The 19,845-nt window shown below is 33.0% G+C and overlaps 2 protein-coding genes across 4 annotated transcripts; both read left to right on the top strand.

The window, feature by feature from the left end:
- Positions 1–2,254: 2,254 nt before the first annotated feature.
- Positions 2,255–10,190, top strand: LOC25483804 (kinesin-like protein KIN-5C). 2 transcript variants are annotated; one of them, XM_013612514.3, is made up of 23 exons: positions 2,255–2,407; positions 2,494–2,623; positions 3,938–4,096; positions 4,208–4,557; positions 4,654–4,792; positions 4,881–4,978; positions 5,135–5,291; positions 5,804–5,873; positions 5,977–6,053; positions 6,533–6,586; positions 6,680–6,760; positions 6,841–6,952; positions 7,066–7,152; positions 7,238–7,413; positions 7,584–7,745; positions 7,857–7,964; positions 8,151–8,309; positions 8,400–8,483; positions 8,626–8,831; positions 8,909–9,010; positions 9,151–9,260; positions 9,464–9,615; positions 9,733–10,190. In XM_013612514.3, exons 1-23 carry the CDS (start codon positions 2,346–2,348, stop codon positions 9,955–9,957), a joined length of 3,060 nt encoding a protein of 1,019 aa, XP_013467968.1. In that variant the 5' UTR covers positions 2,255–2,345; the 3' UTR covers positions 9,958–10,190. The 2 variants fall into 2 exon arrangements, with proteins under 2 accessions (XP_013467968.1, XP_024636081.1); XM_024780313.2 differs by lacking the exons at positions 2,255–2,407; positions 2,494–2,623 and adding an exon at positions 3,087–3,256.
- Positions 10,191–12,273: 2,083 nt separating this feature from the next.
- Positions 12,274–16,296, top strand: LOC25483803 (pentatricopeptide repeat-containing protein At2g03880, mitochondrial). 2 transcript variants are annotated; one of them, XM_024781608.2, is made up of 3 exons: positions 12,274–14,110; positions 15,516–15,804; positions 15,920–16,296. In XM_024781608.2, exon 1 carries the CDS (start codon positions 12,311–12,313, stop codon positions 14,033–14,035), a length of 1,725 nt encoding a protein of 574 aa, XP_024637376.1. In that variant the 5' UTR covers positions 12,274–12,310; the 3' UTR covers positions 14,036–14,110; positions 15,516–15,804; positions 15,920–16,296. The 2 variants fall into 2 exon arrangements, with proteins under 2 accessions (XP_024637376.1, XP_013467967.1); XM_013612513.3 differs by having other exon boundaries at positions 15,516–16,296.
- The last annotated feature ends 3,549 nt before the right edge of the window (positions 16,297–19,845 follow it).

Raw genomic sequence — 19,845 nt, 5'->3', positions numbered from 1 at the left:
TCTCTTCAAATATGCAAACAAACTTAACAAAGAAGAAGCAAATGAGGGTTTGAAGAAGTAAATAACAAATGAGATGGAGAAGCTGAATCTGGGAGAATTAGAAAATTTGGAGTGGTTGCAACAGAAAGAAATGTTGGAGGTGGAATATGAGTTTTGTGGGTGTAATGTTTTTAGGCAAAACTACACTAGGTTCATTTTTATTATTTATTTGTATCACTTAGGTTTTTTTTTTTTTTTTTTTCTTTTCACTTTTAGATCCTTTATATTTTAAAGCTCATACAAGTTAATCATTTTTTATTCAAAAAAGTGATGAGTTGACTTGTCACATAGGATTATTTATAATAATTTTATTCTTAATTAATTTCTTCTTTTAAAAAAGTAAACATCATATTTTATATTTATTATCATCACGAATATTCTTCATTTTATTTTCAAAGTTTAAACCCATCAAAATCAAGAATCTTCGTCTTCTTTCCAAACAATCAAACAACAAAAAAGTTTAGGATGAAAGTTATGATTAGTGCGATGAAGGTTGATGAAGAAGATTAAAGATGAAGATACTTGTGACTTGTGAAAATTATGAATGTAGCCCTTTTCGGAGTTTTTTGATAAAAGAAATTATTTAAGAATAAAATTGTTATAATAATCTTACATGGTTAGCCAACTCATCATGTTTTGAATAAAAAATATTAAAAAGGACTAACTTGTATTCACTTTAAAAGATAAAAGACATAATGTTATAAACAGAATATAAATGACCACCTTCAAAAAAAAAAAAAAAGATAAATGACCAAAACATTACAAATAAATAAGAAAAAAAAAATATCATCTCCTCCTTTCTTTCATTTATCATGTTTTCTTAGTTTGCGTGAAATTGTTAAATGTGAAAAACATTGTAGGATAAATGATGTACATTTTTTTTTACCTTTTTTTTTATTGTTTATGGTGCATTGTACTTCCTACTCCCTCCGTTCCAAATTGTATGACGTTTTGGACATTTCACACATATTAAGAAATGTAATTAATATTGTGTGGGAAAGAGATATTATGAGTTGTTTTACAAAATTATCCTTAATAAATTATATGAGAAAGATAAATGAAAGAATTGAAAAAAGAATGAGTAATAAATAGTTAAGGATATAATAGGAAAAATAACATTAATGTTTCATTGGTATTCTAAAGTGACATACAATTTGGGACAAATATTTTTTCTAAAGTGACAAACAATTTGGGACGGAGGGAGTATCATATTGTAAATATATTTTTAGTGGTTTAAATCATTGAATATATTTTTTTAGCCAAATTCATTGAATACATAAAAGTATATTTATTTTATATTTTTATATCCAGTTATAGTAATTTTTTCATTATTGATCTTTTTCTTAATTTTATATTCCAAATATAAATTATTTATTACAATAAAATATTTATATTATTCTCTGCAATATACCATACATGTAATAATATTAATAACCAACATAATTTGAGTCTAACAAAAGAAATTAAACTCTCACAATATGAGTCATCGTGAGTTTATCTCAATTGATAGGGTCAAATGCATAAAATATGTAAGATCTGAGGTTCAAACCCCGACCAACACCAAAAAACTCCCACAACATGAATAATCAATATGTTCGAATCTCAACAACAAAATGTGTTTATATTTTAATATTCGAAAGTGTCTCAAACATGATTTCCTTTAATGAAAAAAAATATATAAGAAAACAGAAAAATATTAGCTTCTTCAAAAAACAAAAAAAAACTTTTCCAAAATAATAATACTCCCTCCGTCCTATAATAAGTGAGTCATTTGGAAAAAAAATATTGTCCCAAAAAATTGACCATTTCACTTTTCAATACAAAAATAATATTTTTTTTTCACTTATAACTTTAATTAATATTACTTTTCATCATTCTCAATTCAACATATTCTATTTTGCATTTATGATAAAAATGAATGCACCAATACTTAATAAGACACTTAAAACAATTTTACTCTTTCACTTATACACTTTTTCTTAATATGTGTGAATGAACAAAAGACTCAGTTAAAATGAGACGGAGAGAGTATTAATAATAATTAATATTTTGAGAGGACTAATAATAATAATTAATAATTACTGTATGTTAGAAAATATTAAATAATTGATTGATTAATAAATAGAGAGAGCGTGTTTTTAGTTTTGTGTCTGAAATATGATACGAGGTTAAAATAAATTCAAATGAAAAAAAGGCTCCCGCGTGAAAGGGTAATAAAATCACGTTTGTCCTAAGTCAAAACTCCAAAAACCCATTTCTCTCTTCTTTCTTCTTCATCATTTCATCACTCTCTCTTCAATCCAAACATGTCTTCCGTTCGTTACGAGAAGGAGAAAGGTGTCAACGTTCAAGTCCTCCTTCGTTGCAGGTTTTCATTCTTCTTTCCATTCAATTCATTTTTCATCATGAAATCAATTATTTATTTATGTTTTATTTTTTGTTCTTCTTCTTCAGGCCTTTCAGTGAAGACGAACTGCGGAGTAATGCACCACAAGTTGTTACTTGCTATGATTACAATAGAGAAGTATCAGTTTCTCAGAATGTTGCCGGCAAGCATTTTGATAGAGTTTTCACCTTTGATAAGGTTTTTTTTTTTTTTTTTCCTCACTTATTATTTAATTGATTTTTGTGATTGTTTCATGGATTTGTTCGAACCTAAGTGTTCACTGTTTAACTTTTGGGGATCGATCGCAATTCTTAGGTTGTGATTGAGTAATTTGAAAGAAGAATAATAGGTTAAACATTAAAGATTATTGTGGTCAAGTCACTCTTGGATTTATGATGCTTCAGAAGAAATGGAAATTAAATTTCAAGCAATACAATAGCAGACACGAGACACTGACACTGTCACGTCTACATTTTAATAATTTGAGAAAATAGAATAATGAGTATAACCACATGTGTCGGCGTCAGACATGTAGTGATACGTGGTGGCCGACACGCTATTGATAGGAAGTGTCGGCATCAGACATGTAGTGATACGTGGTGGCCGACAAGTTATTGATAGGAAGTGTCGTGTTACATAGATTTAAACGCTTCGTTGTTAAGCAGAAAAGTTGGGATAGCTTGAAAATAACAAAAGTTTTAGTCAAAATCTTAATCAACTATAAAACTGTAATTGAATTAATTAATCAAACCACAATACAACTGAACTGGAATTGATGCAATACTAGAGTTTTTGAATGGCACAATATGATTTGGAACTCTTAACTCTCAGGTATTCGAGAAACCTACTTCTTTCCCAATTTACTTATCTTAATTCTCAATTACCTCTATGTAACTCTTCGTATCATTTTTTATATTTATTTTTTATTATTGTTGAATATGAATACAAGCGGTTATTCTTTATTAACAGATGTAGGTCCTAATCCTTAGCTGATCCTCTATTCTATCTAACAAAAACTCTACTTATTAGGGGGTTTGATAATTGGTATTAGATTCTTGAAATATAAAAACTGATAAAAGATTGTTTAAATAACAGGAAAGTTTAAAACTCTAATAATTATCTCTTGTAACAGTAATATCAGTGTTGTTAAATAGCAACTATAGAGGCGAAACAGCGCTATAGCACAGCAGAATTCAAACAAATCGCTATCGTTATGCCATACATTTTTTAATACAAAATATTTTCAAATAGTGGTTACGGTGGCGCTATAGCACTGTTGCATAGCAGAATTTAAACAACCTCGTATATTCTGCTATCTGCAATTGACAACACTGCAATAACCCTTGGACATTCTTCTTCATTCTATGTTGGATTCTTTAATGAACAGTAATTCACATTGGCTTGCACTTTACAGTTCATGATAAGCCAACATTATATGGGAAATGTAATGGTTCGCAGGGTGGTTGCTTTTTATTTTTAAACTCTGAAATTTATTCATGGTATATGATGCAGGTCTTTGGTCCTTCTGCGAAGCAAAAAGATCTATATGATCAAGCTGTAGTTCCAATAGTAAACGAAGTTTTAGAGGGCTTTAATTGTACTATATTTGCATATGGTCAAACTGGTACAGGGAAGACATACACAATGGAAGGTGAATCCAAAAAAACCAAGGTACAATCTAGTGTCAACCATTTTCATCTGAATCATTAATGAAATGATGTTCTGTATGCATGCTCCATACTCACTGATTATTCTTAATAAATTTATTTGATTATCCTACAGTGTGGGCCGAATGGAGAGTTGCCTTCAGAAGCAGGAGTCATACCTAGGGCTGTTAAGCAGATTTTTGATACTCTTGAAGGCCAAAATGCTGAATATAGCGTGAAAGTCACTTTTTTAGAATTGTATAATGAAGAAATTACTGATTTGCTTGCGCCAGAGGAACTTTCAAAAGCTTCTTTGGAGGAGAAGCAAAAAAAGCAGCTTCCTCTTATGGAGGATGGTAAAGGTGGCGTTCTTGTAAGAGGTTTGGAAGAAGAAATTGTAACAAGTGCAAGTGAAATTTTTACTCTGCTGGAAAGAGGGTCTGCCAAACGGCGTACTGCAGAAACTTTATTGAACAAACAGTCAAGGTAATTAATGATTGCTTTACGTGTCTCTTATGCTTGTTTGAAGAAATTGTTAAATTTTTATTTCTGATTATCAATAACAATTGCTTTCCCTTTTAGTCGGTCACATTCTTTGTTTTCAATTACCATACACATCAAGGAAGCAACCCCAGAAGGTGAAGAACTTATAAAATGCGGCAAACTAAATTTAGTGGATCTAGCAGGTTCAGAAAATATTTCTCGTTCTGGTGCTAGAGAGGTATTGCACTTTAACCATACATCTTACTTTGTATAGACTCTTAGAATTTTCCAATGAGTTGATTGATTGGATTTGCATGATATATAAGGGTCGTGCAAGAGAAGCGGGTGAAATCAATAAGAGTTTACTTACTCTAGGGCGGGTGATCTCTGCACTTGTGGAGCACCTTGGTCATATCCCTTACAGGTTTTTCCCTTTTTGTTTATGTCTAGATTATGCTCCATTCTATCTGTTAACACCCTTCAATTGAAGTCAACACTATCTTAATTGTCTATGAGGCATTATGTACATATTTGCGTGTATCTTTTTCTTGTTCACTTACATAAAAAAGCTGGAATTTAGGGATAGCAAGTTGACGCGTTTATTGCGTGATTCACTCGGCGGAAGAACAAAAACATGTATCATAGCAACTGTCTCTCCTGCCGTTCATTGCTTAGAGGAGACCTTGAGCACATTGGATTATGCACATAGGGCGAAGAACATAAGAAATAAGCCCGAGGTTTGTTGCTATGCTTAAGAGCTTTGTTAAACTGTGCATATCTAGTGATGTCTTAGTACTACTAGTCTTTAGTGACATGTTACAAGAGTAGTAGTTTTTGAAGAATTGTGTGATATTTTTAGGGGCCATTGTACGGAACATTTGTAATATATAAGCAGACATAATATGTGCATAACTTTATTTCCCTTCTGAAAACAAAGACGCTGTTTTGAAAATTTTGATTAATCTGTGTGTCATTATCTTATGAACTTAGCTGTTTCAATTCAAATTTTGAGTTGCGGTAAATTTAGCGCTTGCTTTAGGGGATTAATGAAAGCTTTCATATTCTCTTATTCCAACTGCAGAGAGAACTTGCCTTCTACTGATACATTAGTGTTTCAAGTTTGTTGTCAAGTGAGCTGATAGTAGACTGATGATAAGACATGCTGGATGTGTGGACATTTTTCTTTTTATTTACCATGAGAAACATTGTCTCATTCTGCTAAGACATTTTTCTTTTCTAATTTTACTAGGTTAACCAAAAACTGATGAAAACAACTCTAATCAAGGATCTCTATGGTGAAATTGAGCGTCTTAAGGGAGGTTAGTTGTGTTTGTCTCATGGTTGATAAAGTAAGTTACGTAAGGTTTTAGATTTCTCTTTTTTGAGTGTTTCTGAGGTTGATGAATTTATGATTTTGATAAGAGGTTTACGCTGCTCGTGAGAAAAATGGCATCTACATACCAAAGGACAGATACATTCAGGAGGAGAATGAAAAGAAGGTCGTTGTTTACTATTTTATTATGTTTGTTACCTTTACTGTTGCAATACAATTATTTCAACATGTTTATCAGGAAAAGTTAGTAGAAACTAGGCTTAGATGGTTTGGACATGTAGAGAGAAGACCCGTAGATGCTGTTGTAAGGAGAGTAGATCGAATGGAGGAGAGTCAGGTTAAAAGAGGTAGAGGAAGACCCATGAAAACTATTAGAGAAACCATTAGAAAGGATTTAGAGGTCAATGAGTTGGATCCAAATATGGTTTATGATAGAACACTATGGCGTCATTTGATCCATGTAGCCGACCCCACTTAGTGGGATAAGGCTTGGTTGTTGTTGTTGTTGTTTATCAGGAAATGTATTTTATTCCATGTCACTTTCAACCACTGAGGATGTTACACTGCTTTTGTCTGTAGTTTAAAACTTCCTTTTTTCTAAGATGGTTTCTTTCTTTGTTTATGTTCATTTGTTGGAATAATCAGGCAATGAGAGATCAGATTGAGCAGATGAATATTGCATTAGACAGTCATCAGAAGGTATATTATGTTGGCTATTATATTTCGATGATACTTTGGCTTGGTCCTTTTCCCTGTTATGCTTAGCATGTTTTGTTTGTATATTTCAACTAGAAACTTGAGGAATTGCAAAGCAAATACAATGACCAAATTTCGCTGTGCTCACATTTGAACACAAAACTCGATGCCACCGAGGTAAGTTGTCTGAGCGTTTGTTCTTTTTGTGGCACAGTTCTATATGCATTCTTGTAAAAGAAATGATTTTTTCCGTGCAGAAAAACTTGAAGCAGACCAGCATAATGCTTGCTAACTCAGAGGAAGAATTAAAGAAATGTCGGTATACTCTGAAAGAGAAAGATTTTATCATTTCTGAGCAGAGGAAAGCAGGTATGAATGGTTGCATGTTTTAATTTTATCATCGTTTCTTTTGTTGCTTCGTAATTTTTTTATAAGAGATTTCCTTACTTTGTTGTGCTAATGCTAATTACTACTTGCAATAGAAAATGCTCTTACTCATCAAGCATGCATTTTACGAGCCGATTTGGAGAAAGCTGTTCAAGATAATGCTTCATTGGTCTTAAAAATTGGTGAGGGTTTTTATTCATTTCAGCACTCGGATTGATGAAAAAATATTCAAGAACCTAATTATGTATAAGTTATTACATTTTTTAGGTAGAGAAGATAAATTGAACTTAGATAACAGAGCTGTGGTGAATAATTTCCAAGTGGAGCTAACCCAACAAGTTGGTTCTCTTCGTAACACTGTGGCAACATCATTGTCTCGACAGAATGAACACCTTGAATGTGCGGAGAACCTTTGCCATTCATTTATGGGTATTCATGATAAGGTGTGTAAAATAATCTATTGTCACAGTTGGATTGTGACATCCTTTCAGGCTTTTACTAAATTTGTTGATTCCTTTTCCTAAGTTTAGAAACTCTCGTTCATGATTTCACTTTCTACTTATTTTATTCTTATAGTCATTCATTCATGCATCCATCTTTTTATTGGTTGTAGGAAGTTGCCGATTTGAAACAGAAAGTTACAACTCTGAGGGCTTTGTATATATCTCATGTCGAAGCAATGCAAAATGTTGTGCGTTTGCATAGGTCGGGTTCTGAGGCTAGCTTTCAGGAACTATCATCTCTTATATCCTCCAATGGTCACTCCATTGAAGAAGTACGTTATGCTATAATTATTGAAATTGCTTATGTTTATTTGGTATGTCTCACTAGCATACTTCATTCTTGTTCAACTATAATTAAAAGTTACTTTTACCATGTGAATCAGTTTCTTGCATCCGAAGCCACCAAAGCAGGTTCAATACTTGATGATCTTCAGGCTTCTCTTTCAAATCAGCAGGGTGAATTGACACTTTTTGCAAGTGAGCTACGCCATGTAAGTGCTTCTGGATTTGCTTCGTTTTATATTTATAACTGTTAGCCACTCATTCATACCAGTGCCTTTTTTTCTTGCAATTATATATTTGCTTACAAATTTTTGCTCTATATATTGTATCAGTATTTTGACTCTACAGTTGATTTATTTATGTTTTTTGTTGTTGTTTTTTGGCTTGGCCAAAAGAGATTAAGTGCCAATGCTGAGAAAATAAAGGATATATCTGAGTTTACTCATGAGTTCGAGGATACAATTTTGAAAGAAGCAAAAAGTCTTGAAAACTTTGCTTCTGCAGCTGATGAAATGCAAATGAAGAGCATTGCTGAGTTTAAAAAAGCTTATGAGGTGATATAATATGGTATTGTTAATTTATTTATTTTTAAAATAGTTTATTGTTGATACTGATTAGCAAATTATTACACTTATACTGTGCAGGAACAATCAAGATCTGATGTAGAGAAACTTATAGCTGATATGACTAGTTTATTATCAAATCACGCTTCTCGTCAAATTGATTTGGTCTGTTTCGTGCGCTCCTTTTGATATATTTTCCATTTTCTTTTCGTTTTCCCCTCCAGGGGAGGATTGTTAATGGGTAATGTATATGTTTATGCTCGTAAGTTAATACTGAATAGATATGGATCGGTGATTGACCCTGTAGGTAGATACAAAGCTTGCAGATCTTAGCAAAAATGGCATTGCCAGCAAGTCATTCGTGGATGAACATGTATCATCAATGGGAGATATTGTCTCATGTTCAAAGAGAAAGTGGCACGGCATATGCACGCAGGCAGAAAAAGATGCCAGAGACACTGCCGAATTTTCTGCTGCTAAACATTCTTGTATGGAGGAGCTCCTGCAGAAGAGGTGATTGTTATTTCTTTTAGATTCATGCCTTTTCCATTGCTTTATATTCTAACAGTCTTTGAAATCCTTCTGTTTAGTATCAATACTGCTCAATCAGCTTTCCGAAATACAAAGAAGACACATGAAGTTATAAATGAGATTGGAGCCAAACATATCTCAGCAGCAGTGTCACTTATCAGGTGTGTGGTAACTTGATTGAAATATCTGTCTCCAATGGTTATCACTCTTCTTCTTTATTTATCCGAGTGTAATGTTTTTTTCTCAACTATTAATCATCTCATTACTAGGTTTCCATTTGATATTGATTAATTTCGTACAGGTATGCTACCGATAGCAATATGCAACATGACATTGAAATTAGTTCTGCTCGGATTACAGCTGAGGAAGATGTGATGAAGAACAGTGACGATGTCCTTCAACAGTTTGATGGTGAGTGTTGTGTTCAAGATATTTGTCCTTTGATTTAGCAGTATTGTTTTGATGAGTTAAATCCTTGTTCCTTCAAATTATTTTGCACAATGTGATTCACTAAGCATGTAAGTGTCTAGTGGGGTGTGTGTGACACTAATACATGGATTTCAAAGTTCTTTTGTCTGTTGCATTAATGTGGTCATTTTCTTGTGATATTGCAGATATGCATGTACAAGAGCGAGATTCTGTATCTGGTATGTTGAATGTTGTCAAAACTCATGTGAATACACTTGAGACCTTCAGAGAGGATCACTCTCGAATAGCAACTTCAATTGAAGAAAAAGCAAGTGAAATTTGTCAGAAACAATATAGGGTATGTTTTGCTCAATATTCTGTTCAATTTGATGTTCAGAAGATTATCTTTGCATGCTATTAAATAGGACAGTTGATGAAATTATGCATATGATTTACACTATTTTGTGTCATACAGGACTATGAGCCAAGTGGAACTACCCCAATAAGATGTGAACTTGAAGTTCCAAGTAGAGCGATAATAGAGTCTCTTCGATCCTTGCCAATGGAAACTCTTGTCGAAGAATTCCGGGAAAACAATTCGAATGAATCATTTGATATAAAGGAGTTGAAACCATCACTAATACCTCGTTCTCCTCTCAGCCAAGTAAATGCAACTAAGGGAAGAACAAGGCATCAGTGATTAACAATTGCATCACTGATATGTTTGTATTTGTAGCGTAGTTAATATTAATTGATATATTACCGTTCATTTTTTTACTCAATATAATATTGTTCATGGTTAGCTGCAGTGTGTATATTTTGCAATATCTGCATGTTGCTAAATTTTGTGCTTTCCCATCATTCATTTGATAAAAACTACCTTGTAAAGTTTTAATGATATAAATGATTTAGTAAGGAGATTGTCATTTGGAATCCTGTCCAAAAAGAATTGTGTATGATGGTAATTTTGAAACTCAGTTTCGTTTCTTCTAAATTTTTATGGTAGAATAGCATTGAGACACGTAAACCAAACCAGACGTGAAGCCTACAAAGTTTTTACTTTATATATTTTTGATGATGTTCTTTAGTTTAGTTTATCATTTCTATTCATTGCATTATGGTTAGCATGTTAAAGCACCCAACACTTATGTGTCTTGATTTAGGATTCACTTGCGTCTTGTGAAAAAAGTGTCATTTGTCATCTTTTGCTTATTGAATCAATTCTTCAAACACTGAATCGATTGATTTAAGTCTCTCACTTCATATGAATTGATTCACAACTTCTTGAATTGATTCACATTTGAATCGACTTGTTTTAGTTTGAATCGTTTCACAGACTCTCTGACTTGCACTGAATCGATTCATCTGAAGGTTGAATCGTATCATTCTTCATCCTGGGCTCACTTGAATCGATTCACTTGTGCACTGAATCGTTTCATCGTTCATGCATTTTTGGGTTGTCTTTTGTTGTCTGAATCTATTCACTCTGTTGATTTTGTGCGAAAATTTAGTCTTATCTCTCCTCTCTATATAGAGATATAGTCTCCCCTTCATAACTCACATTTCATTGAATCATTTGCATCTATTCTCTCTACGTCTCAAAAACTTATTGTTCATACATTCTTCAAGATTAAACACTTTTTCTTAGAATGACTTTGTACATTGAGTCACATTGATTTGCTAGGGTGCTAGTAGGGATTGTAAGTTGGTTCTCTCAAGAAGATTGATTAGGCTTAATCAATGCTTCAAAGTGAATTGAATAATCTCATTCCACCTCCAAAGGACTTGGGGGTCTTTCTAACCGTTCTTGAACTCGAAGGGGATTCGCTTACCGAACGTAGCATCGAAGGCTCGAGTGAAGAGTTCAAGGAGCACCAAATTCAAAGGTTATTTGAAGTTTGGGGGAGTGTTTACATAAGGGTTGATGAATTAGGTTTAATTTCAAGGAACTCTTGTAAACACATTGTATTCAACATTTGTTACGTAGTGGATGACCTTGGTGAAGGTGTACTTCATCAAGAAGAGTAGAGGTAACTCTAGCGAGGACGAGAAAGAGCGAACTACTATAAAAATTTCAGTGTTATCTCCCTTTCCTCTTTACTTTTTACTATTGAATAATTGGTAGGTTAAACAAAGCGACAAAATACTATCTTGAATCCACACATATCAACTGTGAATTCTGAGTTTGTCGGCCTAACAATTTCAACACCATCAATTGAACTAGATCTTACTTGCAATATTATTATTATTATTGAAAGGTCTAACAATATTTTTTCTTTCAAGGAAGGTCTAACAATATTATTATTATTTCTTCAAAAATATTATTATATTATTGTTGTTATTATTATTAGGTCATGTTAACGAGATGATACTGGTTAAGAAAGCCAAAAAATTAAATTTTAAATTAAAAATGTTACTTTAAAAAAATTGAATTTTACTACATAACGTTCAATGTAATTACTACTATGTTTGATTCACTAACCTGTGTCGAGCACAGGTTAACATTTTTCTTATTTTTTTATTTATTTTTATAAAATTTTCTTTATTATGTATTATATTTGACCTTGCATATTTTTATGCATTTGTTCAACCAACTGACTTAAGCTCACGAGGACAAATAAACCTTTTTTTTTTTTTTTTTTTGTTGAGGGATGGACAAATAAACCTTTATTATGTATTATATTATGGAAAATGCTAGATATCAAGAATGATTTTATAAGAAAAATTCAAGAATGACATGACACAATAATCACCTTTAAATTTCAGTCTCATTTATTAATCTTTCATAAAAAAAATACATAACACCCACCACCCCATGATTTTCGGCCAGAGATTTTATTGGCTAACATTAATTTCAGGATTATTTCTTGATAAAATCTAAGGGTGATTATTCTGCCTGTCATTCTTGAAATTTTCATGATAAAATCTTTCTTGATATATAACATTGCTCTTATATTATATATCTATATATTATTTGTCTTTAAAAAAAAAAATATATTATTTATATTTATTTCCTTTGAAAGAGGCTCGAACCCGCTATCTTTGGAGTCTGAATGGCAACCGAGTCTTGCCTTCGTCTTCTATACACCTGCAGAAACATTTTCCATATCAGACAAGTTCATGCCAACGCATTAATCAATGGAACATTCAACAATCTCATTGTTGCAAACAAACTCCTTCACTTCTATGTTCAACACAAAGCAATCAACGATGCATATTACCTGTTCGATGAAATGCCAACAAGAGACCCAACAACTTGGAGTATCATGGTTGGTGGATTTTCCAAGCTTGGTGACTATAACAATTGCTATGCAACCTTTAGGGAGATTCTTCGATGTAACATAACGCCTGATAACTACACTTTGCCGTTTGTTATTAGAGCTTGTAGGGATAGAAAGGATATTCAAATGGGTCGAATGATTCATGACGTGGTTTTGAAATATGGGTTGGTATTGGATCATTTTGTTTGTGCTACGCTTGTTGATATGTATGCAAAGTGTGCGGTGATTGAGGATGCTAGGAAGTTGTTTGATGTGATGGTTAGTAAGGATCTTGTGACGTGGACGGTTATGATTGGTTGTTATGCAGATTATGATGCTTATGAGTCGTTGGTTTTGTTTGATCGGTTGAGGGAAGAAGGGTTTGTTTCTGATAAGGTTGCTATGGTGACGGTTGTTAATGCTTGTGCGAAATTGGGAGCTATGCATAGGGCTAGGTTTGTTAATGAGTATATTTGTGGGAATGGTTTGTCTTTGGATGTTATATTAGGGACTGCGATGATTGATATGTATGCTAAGTGTGGATGTGTTGACTCTGCAAGAGAGGTTTTCGATAGAATGAAAGAGAAAAATGTTATTTCGTGGAGTGCCATGATTGCTGCTTATGGATATCATGGGAAGGGGAAAGAAGCTCTTGACTTGTTTCATATGATGTTGAGCTGTGGAATTTCACCGAATAGGATAACCTTTGTCTCCCTTTTATATGCTTGTAGTCATTCAGGATTGACCGACGAGGGTCTTCACTTCTTCGATTCAATGTGGAGAGATTATGGTGTTAGACCTGATGTCAAACATTATACTTGTGTGGTTGATCTTCTTGGACGTGCCGGGAGGCTAGACGAGGCATTGAAATTGATTGAGACCATGAATGTTGAAAAAGACGAGAGGCTGTGGAGTGCTTTGCTTGGAGCATGTAGAGTTCATGGGAACATGGAGTTGGCAGGAAAGGTAGCCGAGTCTCTACTTGAACTACAGCCAAAAAATCCAGGGATTTATGTATTACTATCTAATATTTATGCAAAAGCCGGTAAGTGGGAAAAAGTGGGAGAATTTAGGGATTTGATGACGCAGAGGAAGCTGAAAAAAGTTCCTGGATGGACATGGATCGAAGTGGATAACAAAACATATCAGTTTAGTGTTGGAGATAGATCTCATCCTCAATCGAAGGAGATCTATGAAATGTTGACTAGTGTAATTAAGAAGTTGGAGATGGTTGGGTATGTACCTGATACAGAATTTGTGTTGCAAGATGTTGAGGAAGAAGTTAAGAAAGAAATGCTGTACACCCATAGTGAAAAGCTTGCTATTGCATTTGGCTTAATTGCCATCCCAAACAAGGGTGATCCTATCAGGATCTCTAAAAATCTGAGAGTCTGTGGTGATTGTCACACGTTTTGTAAGATGGTATCAGACGTTATGAAAAGGTCTATAATTGTTCGGGACGCAAATCGCTTTCACCATTTTAATGAAGGGGCTTGCTCATGTGGGGACTATTGGTAGCATTATGTAGCACCGAAACTTCAGTTTGAAGGCGTGTCCGGTGCTCGTTTCAATGCTTCATATGACAATCTACGGGTCAGTTTTTGGTGCCTAACTAAATATAACATACAGTCATAGTGAACCAGAAAATTTATGAACCTTTTGCAATGTGATTTTTTACTACAACAGCTATGTACTTGATAAGTTTAGAGTCCATACAAAGGCCTTCTGCATTTGAGTTGAATTTTTGGAAAAATACCCTTATTGTAATGTAAACAGAAAGGAATCTCATTGATCCACACCATTTGATGGATAGAATAAAAAAAACAAAGACAAACATGGGAATCTGGATTGTTTTTATTCTGAACTTGTTACATGGTCATGTATATTACTTTTGCTAGCTCCTGATAACTAAATACCTTTAGATATTACTGAAATCAAATTATGTTATTGTCAACTTGGTTTGTCTTTGTCATCATTGTTACAACCTAGTGGTTTGGCTGTGAGAATATTTTATGTGTAATCCCAGATTCTGAGATTCAAACCCGGGTCACCACACTTCTCCCTCCCTATGTGTGTTTTTTATTTGAGTATGTATTGGCCACTAGGCCATTAGAAAAAAAAAAAAAAAAAAAAAAAAAAAAAAAAACTTGGTTTGTCTGTGTATTTGTATAAAGGTTTTAATCAATTTCTGAATTCCATGCCGCCCTCCTCTCTTTTGCGTGCTGTCACTTAACTGCTTCTAGTCCTTTAACTCCATACTAGATGATTTAAATATAGTCGAACTTTTTATGGAATCTATATCATACTGGATGATTTAAATTTAGTTGAACATTTTGGAACGTAGTCGAATCGTTGAAGTAAAGAGTTGACGATGTCAAAATCATGTCTATGAAAAATTTATAATGACAAGCTTTCCACAGTGCTAGACTGTAAAATCCTTTGTATTTTTACTAGTTAATGTGTTTGAATCATGTTCCATTTCCGTTCCATTGTATATTTGTTGTTGATACAAATTCTTCAAACACTTTTTCCTTTTCACTTTATGTTGATACAAAAATCTGTGTATTTTACTAGTTAATGAGTTTGAATCTCCTAACATAATATTCTACACTAATGTTGTTATTAAAAACAATGTATTGGCTATGTAATGACAATGATAGCATGGCTCGCTCGCGTAATTGCAACTTGCCATCCCTTCCAGCCTCTTGTTTCATTCCTTGATTAGATTGATGTCAATGATATTTGTGAAATTTCAGTTCAACTTGTATAGTTATCTAATCTTAAAATGCTACATGAAAAAAATAAAAAGGAAAAGGAAATTGCTTGATGTCATGAAACGGTTCCCTAACAAAATAATATCATTGGGCATTGACCTATGTTTTCCATCAAACGTCGGTTAAAAAATTTCTCATTTGTCCGATATTCGTGACTCTTTTCTTTCATGACACGTAGCACAGCTGATATAAAAATTGAGTTGATGTTATCTACTTGCTGGCAGCTTGCTCCCTTACAATTAATCTGTCTCACTTAAAGAGTGAATGCAAAAGATGTATTCAGGGAACAGAGTTCTCAGATTGATCCTCTCAGTAAGATTTATTTTCCCACAGAACATGGTGCACTTTAGGATACACTTCTTTTGAAACCAGGATACACTTAACAAGGGAGCATATTCAAAATAGCAGGGGGCATGTTTGGATTTTCATTGCAAACAACATTTGGAAATCCAAACGTAGGCGGGTTGTAGGGTGAGTGCAGCATATCACCTACCATGGATGAGTGAAAAAAAGGTGAGTGCATGCTACACCAGGTTGTATGGTAACTGTTAGACTGTATTTTTCGACACACATAATTTGACAGAAGAAAAACATGTTAAGTTGGGGTTAGTGTTTGTTTACATTCCAGATTCCAGATGGTTGTTAGTTCGACAGATTTTGGAACACTTGGCATATTGGAGATTGCAAGACTATTCAGTTTCGACTAAAGAAATTTAAATTGCTTATGAAGAGGCAAGATCAAAAGGTCGAAAACACGTGGGAGCTTGTCAAGAAATCTGAGAGACATAGCAAGACAGGTTTTTATTTGTGACTGTTATTTTCAGTTATTTTCTTAATTAGTGTATATAGTGGTTCTGTATAGGAAATAAGGGTCACAAATCATTTACAGAAACCTTAAACACTCAAATTATCCAAGTTACAGCGAGAAACGAGTCTTAGGAAAATGTATGTATGATTTGATGTACCAGTTTTCTTCATTTATTCAATCAAATGCTTTTCTTTAAAGTTGTTTTGTTTCTTTTACTTCTGAAAGTATTTCGACCCATTCGAAATAAGCAATTAAATTCATCTTTTTTACATTCAAACTTATGAATATGATGAACATTAAAACATTCTGAGAAATAATTGCACAAATTTATTCTAGGATTTAAAGTTTGATCATGCAAGTTAATTTAAAACTAGTTATCGTTTACCAAAAACACGGGTAAACAAATTGGCACGTCCAGTGGAACCCTTTTGTGCAAATTTTTAAGTAAATTCATTTCTTAAAAAGTTTTTCGTTTTGTTGGTGTAATTGTTCTTGGTATAAGTTTTTCTTACAAGTTCATTTGTGTATGCGTTTAAGAATTGGTAAAGCTCTTCCTGAAATTGCTTGTCCAAACACCAAGCTTCTACATCCAACAAACAAAGTAACCCTCAAAGTACGCAAGAACAATCAACCCAAGCGTCAGGAGATGGCGCCAATGTGTCAAATGTTATAGGAGTAATTGCACCTATGCCATCGTTGACGGTTATGGGAGTAACTTCTCATGTATCAGTTTCGACAATGACAACCTCGACGTATTCTGACCCAGTGGCATCTGTGCCACCACCCGTGAGTTTTTCAATAACACCTATGGGTACAAATCCCCCAATTGGAAACTCTATTGAATCAAGATTCCCTTTTCGTTACCAATGGTCACTAGGGAAACTCCGGTGGAAGGTTGCAACTGACAGTTGGAGGGCTATGAACCCAAACTTCTAAGAGAGTAAGACCCCACATGTATGTACCCGTGTGATCAGCATGTTTCAAGATAAATTAGTAATATTAATTAAGAGTATACATCTTTTTCTTCAACTAGTAATAAATAGCACGTTGAAAACATAAACTAGTTCTTTCTCTTAAAAATAAAATTGTAAAAACAATAGTGATTACGTAAGGATATGACAATGAGTACCCATTGGACAGGGCACCATAGTGCCCATCCCCATACATGTCTTTTAAGAAAATCCCCATACCCGAGCCCATGGGCAATAAATTTGGTGTCTGTCCCAACCATATGGGTATCTAAGTGTCCGTACCCGCACTCATTATCCGCACTTTCACAACAAAAAGATAATAAATGACAAAAAAATATCACAACATAATTAAAATATGATATGAAATATGATAAATCAACATATAAATATTACACATCATATTATTTATCCAAATAAAAAACATCTAAAATATAAAAACAAGTGCATATTACAATAAATATCAAAGACTTAATATTAATTAACTATATTTAATATAAATAAAATTATTGGTATAGTCTATATAATGTATGGGCATGGGGCGGTGACACTAGAGTGCCCATACCCACACCCATACCCGTTCAAATTTGCGGGCAATTACCCGTGCCCAGGCCCATACCCAACACTGCAGGTATTTACCCGCCCATCATGGGTATTTTTTGCGGGTGTTCATTGGGCATGGGTAATGATTACATATAACTTTATTACAAATATCAACTTTCTTAATTTAAGTGATTTTGCTAAAAAGATGTTATAATTAGGGACAAAATAGTATACAATTTCCCTTTAAATATTGATGATATAGCCAATTCTGAACTCAATAACCGACATAATTAACCACAATTTTAATGTCATTAACTACATATTATTTTCAACTTTCAAGTATATCATTGAATAAATGATTTTGGGACGACTTTTTCACTTTCAACTCTATCTTTTATTTAAGTTATTATACCTACAGTTTTATCCCCTTTACATTATTATTTAAATTATTAAAATAGGAATAACTTATTATACCTACAGTTTTATCCCCTTTACAGTTTTATCACTTTCAACCTGTACATTATTCATATTTAAATAGTAGAATATTTTCTATAAGCAAATGTTAATAATTAGTGTTTATGTTAGTTTTCATGATCAAACTCAGAATTTCGTGCTTAAAACTCTTTCACTGTGGTTTTTTCAAAGCAACAAATTAGAACTCCACTCTTGACATGTGGCTTTGCGCAATATTGATGTTTCCAAACAGCAATTTATTAGATTAGCTATGAGACTAATTTTCATATGATCAGTTAGGACGTAGCTCGTAGGTCAAACCTTAAGTGTGTGTTTGATTATATAATAACAAAAGTTGATTTCAATGAATTAATTTTACAAGATTATTAGCAAAAGCTCCCATAAAATAGCATCTAAAATCTCTAAATGAACCATCAGTGTTGCATTTAAGCCAATATTTGGAAGGAGCTAGCAAGAAAATTAATTAGAATGATTTTAGGAGCAGCTGGAGCATGACAATTAGCACCACAAGAACTCTTATACAAGAGGGCATATGTCCTTTATGATTAACATATTGGTATAAAGACCAACTGTATTTTTTTTTAAATAGAAAAAATAAATAAAAATAAATACAGTTGGTCTTTAGTTAAAATGATTTATCGTAGAAATCATTCCGGATTTTCATTAAGTATTTATTAATAGGAAACTGATTTGCACTAACAATGTATATTGATCATTAGTTAAAATGATTTATATTTTCATACATTCGCATATAATTAATTTGAATAATAAATTTGAGGTTTTTTATTTTATTTTATTTTACCATTGATTAGTGGTCAACTCAAAATACTCAAATGAACACATGCACAAAAAGAGAGAATATTGTGATTGTGACCCGTGTTCGAATTTAAAATATATCTTAACAACTAAACCACTAGACCGCAACAACTGGGGCAAAAACATCACATTTAAAGATTAGAACTTTAAATTAGAACACAAAATCAATTATAGTAGCAAAGTACATAGAGGTGTCATAATTAGTTTGTGAAACCCAAACCAATGAAAACTGAGAGTAACAAAAGAGAATAAACTTTTACAATATGGTGAACTTAAGATTCGAACGCAGCCCTAACCAACCAGAAGAAAAGAGTGAATCCAAATTATGACGGTACCCTAAATTAGAAGAATTAAAATGGAACGTGGAAATATGCAAGTGGCAAATTCCCATTCTTCCAAAGGAATTGGTGTACTAAAAAAGTGTTTAGTTTGTATTTGCTAAATAAAAACACTACAGTGGGCATGTGGGTTAATGGGTACTGTAGTGGGGTGTGTCATTGAGCACATTCATAATTCCATTCATCCCAACAACAACAACAATAACAATATCATGTTTGAGTTTGTCTTTCTCTAACTTTCTATTTCACCATTGTGAATTGACATGCACTGCATGGTTGATGCCCATACATTATAGTCCAGATGACATGAATTATATTATATACTATCTTATATTTTTCCCTAAAAGATACTATTTAAGATACATTATCTGGCTTAATATAGTAGCTATTTTTTTGTGCTTAATAAATAGTTATCTAATAGTTTCACCAAAAGAAATTGTTATCTATTAGTATTTTTTTGCTTTTCATTTTACTTTCACTTTTTCTATAATTTTAAGTGAGATTCACATTGTCAATGATAGAGAATCTCAATGAGATTATTAATTAGTTCTCTAATTTCCATTTCTTTTCTTTTCTTGGTTAAATAATTACACAAACATATTATACT

This window comes from Medicago truncatula, chromosome 1, assembly GCF_003473485.1.
Source record: "Medicago truncatula cultivar Jemalong A17 chromosome 1, MtrunA17r5.0-ANR, whole genome shotgun sequence".
Taxonomy (NCBI): domain Eukaryota; kingdom Viridiplantae; phylum Streptophyta; class Magnoliopsida; order Fabales; family Fabaceae; genus Medicago; species Medicago truncatula.
Note: the sequence above shows the minus strand (reverse complement) of the source record. Positions and strands in the feature narration are given on the sequence as shown.

What these genes read in the sequence shown, in the direction of transcription:
- LOC25483804 (XM_013612514.3), top strand. Translation starts at nt 2,346, where the DNA reads ATGTCTTCCGTTCGTTACGAGAAGGAGAAAGGTGTCAACGTTCAAGTC. An exon ending in AGGAGGAGAATGAAAAGAAG is followed by an intron (nt 6,054 to 6,532) that starts GTCGTTGTTTAC and finishes TGGAATAATCAG; the next exon opens with GCAATGAGAGATCAGATTGA. An exon ending in TTCATTGGTCTTAAAAATTG is followed by an intron (nt 7,153 to 7,237) that starts GTGAGGGTTTTT and finishes TACATTTTTTAG; the next exon opens with GTAGAGAAGATAAATTGAAC.
- LOC25483803 (XM_024781608.2), top strand. Translation starts at nt 12,311, where the DNA reads ATGGCAACCGAGTCTTGCCTTCGTCTTCTATACACCTGCAGAAACATT.